At 33.1% G+C, this 11,343-nt stretch overlaps 1 protein-coding gene across 6 annotated transcripts; it reads left to right on the forward strand.

Moving 5' to 3' along the window:
- The first annotated feature begins 3,540 nt into the window (after nucleotides 1–3,540).
- Nucleotides 3,541–11,343, forward strand: LOC120074968 (mitogen-activated protein kinase kinase kinase YODA-like). Of its 6 annotated transcripts, XM_039028115.1 has the most exons (15): nucleotides 3,554–3,697; nucleotides 3,771–3,856; nucleotides 3,957–4,154; nucleotides 5,060–5,169; nucleotides 5,258–5,871; nucleotides 6,070–6,801; nucleotides 7,096–7,183; nucleotides 7,285–7,347; nucleotides 7,890–8,050; nucleotides 8,175–8,250; nucleotides 8,734–8,793; nucleotides 8,867–8,974; nucleotides 9,404–9,643; nucleotides 10,086–10,177; nucleotides 10,287–11,343. In XM_039028115.1, the coding sequence occupies exons 4-15, from the start codon at nucleotides 5,167–5,169 to the stop codon at nucleotides 10,801–10,803; spliced, it is 2,754 nt and encodes a 917-aa protein (XP_038884043.1). In that variant the 5' UTR covers nucleotides 3,554–3,697; nucleotides 3,771–3,856; nucleotides 3,957–4,154; nucleotides 5,060–5,166; the 3' UTR covers nucleotides 10,804–11,343. The 6 variants fall into 6 exon arrangements, with proteins under 6 accessions (XP_038884029.1, XP_038884060.1, XP_038884021.1 ...); XM_039028101.1 differs by having other exon boundaries at nucleotides 3,541–3,856; XM_039028108.1 differs by lacking the exon at nucleotides 3,957–4,154.

An 11,343-nucleotide genomic window follows, 5' to 3' on the forward strand; every position in this document is an offset into this window, starting at 1 on the left:
AGATATATTGGAAAAATAGATCTTTCTCTTGATTTAGCATGTGTCATAGCTATTATATTTATTAATGTTTTTAATTTATGTGTTAATATAAAATATTACTTTTTTGGGATAAATTAACTTCCAAATTAATAAGCAATTTAAAAAGCTAATTTTCTCAATGGCAAATGTAATCTATATATTAAACTTCATATCTATCATTCAAAAGTAAGTGATGGAGTCTGTAATTAAAATTATCTAAATTAATGATTAATGATTGTATCAATTTAAACTTTGATAAACAAATTCAACTTTGATAAATTTCCTCTCCACATATTTAAGAAACATATTCATATAATGTATTTTTAATTAAATTTTTTATTGACTTTTTTATTAAGACAAATAAAAATTAAATCCAAACTAATAGTTAGTTACTAAATTTAATATTTATGACATATGAGAATTATATTAATGGATATTTGAAATTATAAAGTATAAAAACAAAGACTTTCATGCCATGACCACGTGCGATGGGCGAGGAGTGGGTGTTTGTTACTTTATACATAAGTAAAACATTCCACAAAAAAGAAAGTGTCTGGGGTTGGTTGAAGTTCAGTTTCTTCTTTTTTTGGTCTAAATATTCTGGAGCTAAGACCCTTCCGATGCTCCTTTTCACCATGCATAAACTAAACTTCGAACTTATTTGGCTACCTTAGCTGTCTAAGCAAGCGCTGTATTAAAATCTAATGACTTTCCTATGCTTTCTGATTTCGTCCAATAAGGCTTCTTCATTAGTAAGCAGTGTGGAGCTAGAGACAAGACTAGTCTCGTAAGAAAATCTCTCGAGAAATCTATGAAGATCGAATTCAGTCTCAAGAGGACTCGAACCTTTTGGTTGTTAGTATTATAGCCCCAATTATGGCTACTAATAAAATCAGAATAGAAACAAAAAAACTAGACATAATAGTAGATATAAAGTAAATTGCCCAGTGTTGCTAGCAACCGTGTTTGACCCTTTTTCGCGCTTCTTTCAACTTCCTTACATTCTAGCTGAAAGAGAGACTTGACCTTTACTTAGAGAGCGGCTGCGACACCACTCTTTTCCATGCTCGTATATTAATTTCTCTAAGCAATACCAAACCAAATACGAGAAATAGTGGAGTCCTGAGCTAAAGACTATAATAGAATATGTCTCAAACTAAAATGTTATTTTAACTTATTTTTAATATTAAAGTATTGGTTACTCGATTTCTTAAAAATAAAGTATCGGAAAAGTAAATGCATTAATCCATATGATTTTTCTAACTTTATATTAAAAGAATATAAATGAGTAAAGAACACAAAATGATGAAGTCTACTACATTAGATATCATCACTTATTTACTTAATAATTAAGGCCCCACTAATAATTAGTCTTTTTTCTGTTTTATAAAAAATGAAATTATGTATTAATAATTTATTTATTTTGCTTCTATTTTTCAAAATTGTATTTTGAAAATCCTGACTAAATTGGGTGAACAAAAAAAAAGATAATCCTTTTTTTTTTTAAATGAAGAAAACACATAGGTTTAATTACCATTTTGGTGTCTTGCGCTTTAAAATTTGTTCAATTTTAGTCGTGTACTTTCAAATGTTTAATTTTGGTCCACGTACCTTAAATAATTCTTTAATTTAATACATGTATATATACACTTATTATATTTTTTACATTAAAATTAAATTATTATTTAGCTAATTTTGATAAAAAAAAATAATTATGAAGGACTAAATTTAAGAGTAATGAAAAATATTGATATTAAAATTTAACATTTGAAAATATAAGAACTAAAATTGAACAAATTTCAAAATACAAAAATCAAAATGATATTTTGACGAAAAACTTGTTTAAAATTTGAGGAATATTTTTAAAACTTAGGTTACATAGTACAAAAGTTACTATTTTTTTCCCCTAAAATGAAACAAAGTAAGTTGTGAAATTGGATTTAATACTTATCACATAAATTAAATCTAATGATTTTGGGATTTGAATAACTCTGAAAATGCTAATTACTATTTTAAAGATTGATAATGATTCAATTTCAACCTTCACAATGATTAAACTAAATAAAAACTACGATTTTACAAATTACTTATATTTTAGAATAAAAAATAAATTATCTCATTCAAAATTGCAAAATTGTGAATTGTGATTTCAACTACACTAATATTTATAAGTGATTAAATCACAATTTTCAAGTAATTTTGAAAATAACAAACAAATAACTATTTCCCTATTGTAATGTTTTTAATATTTCACAAACAATTTCTCCATTAAATTCATCATTTAGGCCTAAAAGGGTGTTATAAAGAAAGAAATATCTCTTAACCAAAGATTTTCGTTTTACGAGAAAAAAATAAAGTGAACTTAGCTTAACGATAATTATCATGACATTTTATCTTAGAGGTGATGAATTTAAGATAAAATGTCTTCTATGTTTTATATGGTCCTTTCCTATTTCTTCTATGTCGTAGGGTTAAAACCCAAAAATCCTTGTTGCTTTCCCGATGTTTTCTTACGTTTTCAATAAAACCTTCTCGTAAAGGTATTTTAACAATGTTTTCGGTGATGTTAGTAGATGGTATTCGAACCATTCCTTTTCTATTCATGTCTTCCTTGTTCAAAACCTCATTAGTCATTAGGAAGGAACCAATAAAAAAGATGTTTAATAAATTTTTAAAATAAGAAATTGGTAATAATGTTATCAAATAACAACGTCAAGAGAAGAGTATGATATATTTTTATATATTAAATTTACATCAAAAAATATATTTTAAGGATATTTAACACAAACATGACTAGGATGATTCAAATTTTGAGTTGTTTAATGAAAATTATATCATTTCATATTCAAAAGGATATCAATAATTATAAATTATTTAAAAAAACTTTTATCATTTTTAAAATCACTATAAAACATATTTTTAATCTTTTAAACTTACTTTTGATGATATAAAAATTACATTTAAAAGTAAAAAATCTAATATTAAATTAATTTTGAGGGATTAAAAACATGTTTTAGGATGATTTTTAATATGATAAAAAAATATTATTAAAACTATTAAAACGTATACAAATAGTTATAAATTTTCACGTGTTTATATTCTTTAGCCGCCATAAAAAGAATATAAAGTCAACTCTTATTAATTTTTTTAAGAAGAATACTTGATTTATTTGAGTTGAATCTTTGATAAATATTATTTTACAACAAATTTCTTCTCTTTACCATAAATATTTTATCATGAAAATGTTTCTATTATATGGTTGAGATAAAATAACGTTGAAAACACAATCACGTAAGATAACGGAAGCAATTAAAATAAACTAATTAATAATTCAAAAATTAAAAAGTTGAAAAATTAGAAACAAAATCAAATTAAAATAGAATTTAAAAAAAAAGTTTATTAAAGTTTGGTGACAGGTTATAGAGAGAGAAAGAAGGAAGCAAAGCAATGAATTGGATGAAATAATTTATTTTATTTACGCATTTTTTTTCTTAAAATATATTAAAAATATCAACTTTCGGACAACTCCATGTCGTCGCTGAGGCATACGCTCTTTAGTCTTTTCTTTTTCTCTTTCATCTCTCTCTCTCTCTCTCTTTTTTTGTTTTTTTTTTCACCTTCGTTACGCGATTTTTTCTCAATCCCACAATTCAACATGAAATGGTGAAGATTGATTGATGTAACGCTTCTTCGGCTCTGATAATTTGTGATTTCAGATTACTAGGGTTTCGATTCTACTAATTTATCTTCAGTTTGAATTATTGTGGAAGTCTATTTCACTAGGATTTGGGCGACTATAGTGGGATTCTACTGGAATTTGCAGTTTCCAAATTTTGAGGTAACACTTCCTTGTTTCAGTCTTTAATCTAATTTTAGTAAATTACTGATTATCTGGTTTTAGTTTCGTTAGTCACTGTGTGCTAGTTTATCTGTATTAGATTCTTGGTAGATCTGTATCGTAGAGTTGATCTTGAGGGATATGGACGTGTAGCTCGTTGTTTGATTTGCTAAACAGCTGTGGGAAAGAAAAGGAGGAAATTTGAAAGTAAATGGTTCAGTTCATTTTGTTGTAGTGGGAATTTGGGTTCATATCAAACTACATAAGCGATTAGAGGTTGGATTTGATTATGTGTTGGGTATGTTTACTTTCTTATCGTTTTTACTTGTTTGGCGCTGTACATTGATGATCTCAAGCTCTCATTAACCATTAGTTTTTCCTTTATTGGGAGGGTTTAAAGTTGCTTGCCAACTTTGATTCTTTATTGTTATTATTTTGTTTTGTTTTTTTCCTTCTCATTTCCATCATTGAAACCTCTCTTTTAATACCGATCAAGGACTATATTTTATATCAATAAAAGTAATTACGTGGGGAATGGGACAAAATGTCATAACCCAATTAAGAAGTAGATTTGGGGATTGTGAAAAATATTTCAAATTTATCAAAATGATAAGATGGTAAGATAATAGAAATTTGACCGTCTCCAATTAAGAAGTAGATTTGGGGATTATTAGACAGTAAAAAATAGTGCTTGAAAAATCTCTCCACTATCCTCTTAATTTAAAGGTTCAAAGGTATTATGTGATTGTGGACCATATCAACTACGAAATGTGCTAATTGTCCAATAGTCTTATCTCTACCTTTCAATTTTCAACCTCAGATTCGAACTGTAAGATTGTGATTCTCGGTAGTAATGTGTGTGCAGTGGAAGACTTCAAAAGGTTAATACAATCTTACCCAGTTTTTGCAGTATTGCAGCTGAAGAATATTAATTTAATGGATGTACAATCTGCTTGAAACATGTTTGTTTTATCTGACGTCGTGAAATCCTGAATTTCCTGCATGCACAAGCTTACTTTTCGTTCAGGCTACCAGGGCATTTTTTTTTCTCTTAAAAGTGTGTGTGTATATATATATATTATCCAATTCTAATTTGATTAATTTTTAGTTTTTATAATAATCAATAGAATGATGTATTAGATACATCATCTTCTTGATATCTTAATTCTTAAACACTCAAACTTTCACTTCCTTTTCATGCAGGATTTTGTAAGTTCTTGATTATTGGGCTTTCTCAAATTTTAGCTGAAGTGGTAGTTTGGATACTCAGTCACAGCTTTACCAGCGTGTCTATGGGGTGAAAGTTACTTATGGTATGAAGGGTATCGTTTACTTGTTGGATGTCTTGGAAGCGTAATACCTTCTTAGCATCTATTCTTACGAAATATTTCCGCTCTGCAGAGAGCTCAATTTAGAGCCGCTTCTTTGCTTCTTCCACATAATTTAGGATTAAAACAAAAAATGCCTTCATGGTGGGGGAAGTCATCCAAAGACGTGAAGAAGAAAACGAGCAAGGAAAGTTTCATAGAATCATTACACCGAAAGTTTAAGAATTCACCTGAAGGTAAAGTAAACAGCAGATCAGGAAGTTCTCGTAAACGTGGTGGTGACACTATATCTGAGAAGGGGTCCAAATCACCAATATCAAGATCACCATCACCTTCCAAAGAAGTAGCTAGATGTCAAAGTTTTGCCGAAAGATCATGTTCTCATAAACTTCCACTTCCAGATTTGCACCCTGTAGGTGTAGGTCGTACAGATTCTGGGATTAGTGTGACAGCAAAATCCAAATTAGAGAGAAGCTCCAAGACATCTTCATTCCTACCCCTCCCCAGACCTGCTTGTATTCGAAGTAGGCCAGATCCTGCAGATTTGGATGGCGATTTGGTCACTGGTTCAGTCTTTGGTGAGTCCTCAAGTGATAGTGATGATCCCACTGATTCACGTCAACGTAGTCCTCGGGCAACTGATTATGACATTGGGGCTAGAACTGTGATAGGTTCTACTGAACCTAGGTAAGCTCCATACCTTTATTTCATCTATATCTTTCATTCTAGGAGTCCGTTTCATTGTTCATAGTCTTTGTTGAATGGTTGAATAAGGTTACTTGCATCATTTTGTCCCTGTTCTACAGCAGGTAGCTTGCATTTGGAGCATTGTTTTTAACTTACCATTTTACTTGTCCCTTACATTTTTGGTTGATTTTTCTGAAGTGAAACTCTCAAAGATCAGTCTCCTACTTTCGTGCAAATAAATTTAAAAGAGGGCAAGAAAGCGGAGAGTCTTCCATTTCCTCATAAGAATTCTTCAATGCCTAAACGGAGGCCTTTAAGCAGCAACGTAACGAATCTACAAGTTCCTCGCCATGGGGCATTCTTTAGCGCACCAGATAGTTCAATGTCTAGTCCCTCTAGAAGTCCCATGAGGATATTTAGCACTGAGCAAGTCATGAACGCTGCTGTTTGGACTGGAAAATCTCACCCAGATGTCATTTTAGGTGGATCTGGCCCTTGTTCCAGTCCTGGCTCTGGTCACAATTCAGGGCACAACTCTATGGGAGGTGATATGGCGGGCCACTTCTTTTGGCAACAAAGTAGGGGTAGCCCCGAATATTCTCCTGTACCCAGTTCAAGAATGACTAGCCCCGGCCCTAGTTCCAGAATTCAAAGTGGTGCTGTCACACCTATTCATCCTAGAGCAGGGGCTCCACCTACTGAGTCACAGACATGCTGCCCTGATGAGAAACAAACTCATCGTTTGCCTCTTCCTCCCATAGCAATCTCAAACTCTTCTCCATTTTCACATTCAAATTCGGCAGTGACATCTCCTTCAGTGCCTAGGAGTCCAGGGAGGACAGAGACTCCAGTAAGCCCAGGTTCACGCTGGAAAAAGGGGAAGCTTCTGGGTCGGGGCACATTTGGGCACGTATATGTTGGTTTTAATAGGTATGTGAATAAACATTCAATTTTTCACTGTCATTGATTCAGGCAAAAGTTTGTTCATTGTCAAGGCTAGTTATGATGTGGTAGACTTATAGCTTATTCCATATAAGTGATTATGATACCTTGATTATGGTATTGATGCCATCTATTTCTCTTACTTTGGAGGTCTGTCACTTTTTGTGCCTAACATTGTTGATTTTGCTACCACAGATAAGATAGTAGTACTTAACATTCTGTTGTTTTTTCTTTCCCATTTTATTTTATTTTATTTTTTGGTTCATTATTGGAATCATTTAGCGAAAGTGGAGAGATGTGTGCAATGAAGGAGGTCACGTTATTTTCTGATGATGCAAAGTCTAAGGAAAGTGCTAAACAATTAATGCAGGTACACATTTCATTTTATGCGGATCCGTTCTAGTGCTTCTGTTTTTCACACTACAAACTTTCTATGTTTTATTAAGAATTTATTTTTCTATTTTATGGCAGGAAATTGCTTTACTGAGTCGTTTGAGGCATCCCAACATTGTGCAGTATTATGGTTCCGAAGCAGTGAGTATTTTGCTTCTAATATTAGCGGTATTCTCTTTAAAATATTATGAAGGGAAGATGTTGAGATGAATTGGTCATCTGGTAAAGAAAAGTTAGAAAACCCTTCTCCCTTCCGTGGATGAAATATTGGAGAGAGATGGTGAGAGGTAACTTGGTTTAGCACCTCAGTTGCATTTTTGAACACCAGAACCCATTGTCTCTGGACCAACAAAAGGAAAAAAAAACAAACTTTTTTTTATGATCTTTGTTGTAGCTACCGTTATTTGTTAACTTGGCTAGGTAGTTGACACTTGACAGTTTTCAGTTAAGAAAAGTCTTGGAGGTGAAGCATCTATACTTTATAGGATTGACTTGAAACCTAATTTAGGTTCCAATCAACCAGCTTTGCTGCATACAATGGGTGTAGTTGGGAATCTGGATTTAAGTTGTTATATAATCTTCTTCTTCTTCTTCTTCTTCTTCTTCTTCTTCTTCTTTTTAATAATAACAATAACAATAATGATAATAATTTTATTTTAATAATTTGAAATTATTTTTAACAGGTGGGTGATAAATTCTATATATATCTGGAATATGTATCTGGTGGTTCTATTTATAAATTACTTCAAGAGTATGGACAATTTGGGGAACTAGCAATTCGTAACTATACTCAACAAATACTATCAGGACTTGCATATTTGCATGCTAAAACTACGGTGCACAGGTAATTGTGATTTTTAAACATCTACGCCCACAGTTTTTCTGACACATGCGTGTACTGGCTGCTACAATCTTATTGTAAATTGTTTGCGGGACTCTGTACACAATTGAACTTCTAACCTCTGCAGGGATATTAAAGGAGCAAACATACTCGTTGACCCTAATGGTCGTGTTAAATTGGCAGACTTTGGGATGGCGAAGCATGTAAGATGGCTCACAATTTTTACTTTTACTATGCCTCAAATTACGTGCTTTGAAAATATTTCTAGTTTTGACTTCTCCATCCATTAAATTTATAGAGCTAGTTGTTTCTTCTTCTTCTTTCTCTCTCTCTCTCTCTCTCTCTCTCTCTCTCTCTATATATATATATATATATATATATTATATATAGTTATATATATATATATTAATATATATTATATATATCAATTATCAACTATTGTGCATACCAAAATTATACCTTATTATTAGAATTTAATAATTGGAGTCTATTGTAATATGGGAAATAGAATGCTATTCGATAGTATTTAATTAAATTGTGTGCGTGTGTTTTTCCCTCTATTATGTTCTTGAAGAACGTATATAAGAAAACTCAGGATTCTGTTTTATCATTTCGTATTTATCTACTATATTTACGTTACATATTTTAGAATTCACTTTAAAAAGTTTTGCTATTTTGTTTTCCAGATCACAGGCCAATCATGTCCACTATCGTTTAAGGGCAGCCCTTACTGGATGGCACCTGAGGTGAGAATTTATTTTATCTTTAAGTAAAAATCATATGGAAATGATTCATATGTCTGACCCAATATTTTCCCAGGTCATAAAGAACTCAAATGGTTGCAACCTTGCCGTTGATGTTTGGAGTCTTGGATGTACCGTTCTGGAGATGGCTACTACAAAACCACCCTGGAGCCAGTATGAAGGGGTAAGTAAAGACGCTTTTGAATATCAAAGCTATAAAAGTGTTTTAAACATTAGGAAATTTAAATATCTAAACTATAAAAGTGTTTTTAACATTAGGAAATACACTTTGTTATCAAATCTCTATGCGAAAGCACATTTAAATTGCCAGTAATCATTTTGAAGGCTTTTGTATAATACACTTTGTCATCAAACCGCTAGTCGCTTAGCTTTGCTTAATCTCTTATTTTAATTATTATAAGAAGCTTCCTACTGGGATTGTAATTTGAACGCACGTGTCTTATTTTGCACATTATCGTTTATTCTTCTGAAAGTTCTTGGGTTCGTGTGTGGTCTATGTTGAACGTTTCTTTGAAGCTTACTCTCACATTTCTTACACAGTACCTTGTTATTTGTTCTGACAGTGTTGACATTTTATATTCTTGCTTAAAAGGTTGCTGCGATGTTTAAGATTGGTAATAGCAAAGAACTCCCAGTAATTCCAGAGCACCTCTCAGATGATGGGAAGGATTTTGTGAGACTATGTCTGCAACGAAACCCACATCATCGACCTACAGCTGCTCAACTCTTGGAGCATCCTTTTGTCAAACATGCTGCACCTGTAGAGAGGCCCATTTTGAGCTCTGAACCTTCTGATACAACTCCCGGAGTTACAAACGGAGTGAAAATTTTGGTACACACTTTTTCACATTGCTTTTTCATTCATCACAGCATATGGCTCTCTTGTGGTTGCGGGTTTTGTTGCTGTCTGCACTGTTCAATTTTACTGGAGATGTGGTCATAAGTCATAACAGCTTCTCTTGATTTGCATGGTGCATATGATTGAGCTATGTTTTGCTGCCTTACTGTTTTTGTCTTGTTGGATTCTTATTTTTGATATGTTTATATTTTAGTCGAATATTAAGCTAAGCTAAGCGACCGGCGGACTGGCGGTCCGGCGGTCCAGCTGTGAGTTTATGAAACTTGAATTAGAATTTGGAAAGATTCTAGTGCTTCAGCTGTTAAAACAGAAAACCATTTTTCGTTTCATTAGTTCTGTAAATGATTTATTTATTATTATTATTATTTTCCCTCCTTTTCATTTTGGTTGAGTTTTGTCTATTGATCACTTCCAGGGTATTGGTCAATCACGGACTACTTCTATGGACTCGGATAGTAGACTTGCAGTTCATTCTTCAAGAGTCTCAAAAGCTGTTCTTCATGCCAGGTTCTCTCTTGCCCCCAACGGCCTACCCAATCCCCAACCAAAAATAATTAAATTAATAATATTTTACTGACTGAGGCTAAGATTAATTCTGATGTCACTTTTCATCCAGTGAAATCAATATTCCCAGAAACATATCATGTCCTGTTTCACCAATTGGAAGCCCTCTTTTGCATTCACGATCCTCTCAACATCCCAGTGGAAGAATGTCTCCTTCACCTATTTCAAGTCCACGAACCACTTCGGGCTCGTCCACACCTTTGACAGCATGTGGTGGTGCAATTCCTTACAACCACCTGAAACAAGCTATATTCTTGCAAGAGGGATTCGGAAGCATGCCGAAGTCCTTAAATAGTAGTCCATTCAGCTGCGGTATCTCCTTCCATGATTCAAACCCCGATATTTTTCGAGGGTTGCAGCCTGGGGCTCACATCTTCTCTGAAATGATACCAGAAAACGATATCTTGGGAAAGCAGGTTGGACGGCCTGCTTATGGTGAGTTGTATGATGGCCAGCAGGTCTTGGCTGACCGAGTGTCTCGACAGCTCCTGAGGGATCATGTTAAAACAAACCCTTCTCTTGATTTGAATCCTAGTGCTACATTGTCCAGCCGCATGAATGGTATCTGACTCCGAATGCATCCACCTACTAGAGCTAGTTTTCAGGAGTAAGAAGCTTTCTTTGGATTGGAAAGACTATTACCATAACTATTACTGCCAAAAGACGTAATATAAGAAGGGGGGAAGGAATAGTAGACCGAACCAGTGGGAGATAAATTCTTTATACATTCTGATTTTTGAAGGCTAAGAAGGCTCAGCTGTGTGACTAAATTAACATCTGGTGCGATTTGATCTGGTGATGACCTGCGGTATCGGTTTGTACAGTCTTCAAATGTTCGATTTATCATCTGACCAACTAATCTGAGATGCAAAATTTTTAGTTTTGTTCAAGCGGGATGATTTCTGATGATCCAATGTGAAAAGGAGGTTATTTGAGATTGAGAGAGAGAAGTACCCACCCATGGAGTTCCTGAACTAGGAAAAGCATTTACAGCAGTGACAAATGTACATTTTTTTAGATAATCTTATAGAAAGACTAAAGGAACAAATGGTAATTACCTCCCCCCTCTGAACCTTCTTCCTTTCTACCAAAAAGAGGGAAAAGAAAGA

The sequence above is a fragment of the Benincasa hispida genome, chromosome 1 (genome assembly GCF_009727055.1).
Source record: "Benincasa hispida cultivar B227 chromosome 1, ASM972705v1, whole genome shotgun sequence".
Lineage (NCBI taxonomy): Eukaryota > Viridiplantae > Streptophyta > Magnoliopsida > Cucurbitales > Cucurbitaceae > Benincasa > Benincasa hispida.

Excerpts from the sequence above, each read along its gene's own strand:
- LOC120074968 (XM_039028101.1), top strand. Across the intron at positions 5,872-6,069 it reads ATAGGTTCTACTGAACCTAG|TGAAACTCTCAAAGATCAGT; the intron begins GTAAGCTCCATA and ends ATTTTTCTGAAG. Across the intron at positions 9,644-10,085 it reads CAAACGGAGTGAAAATTTTG|GGTATTGGTCAATCACGGAC; the intron begins GTACACACTTTT and ends GATCACTTCCAG.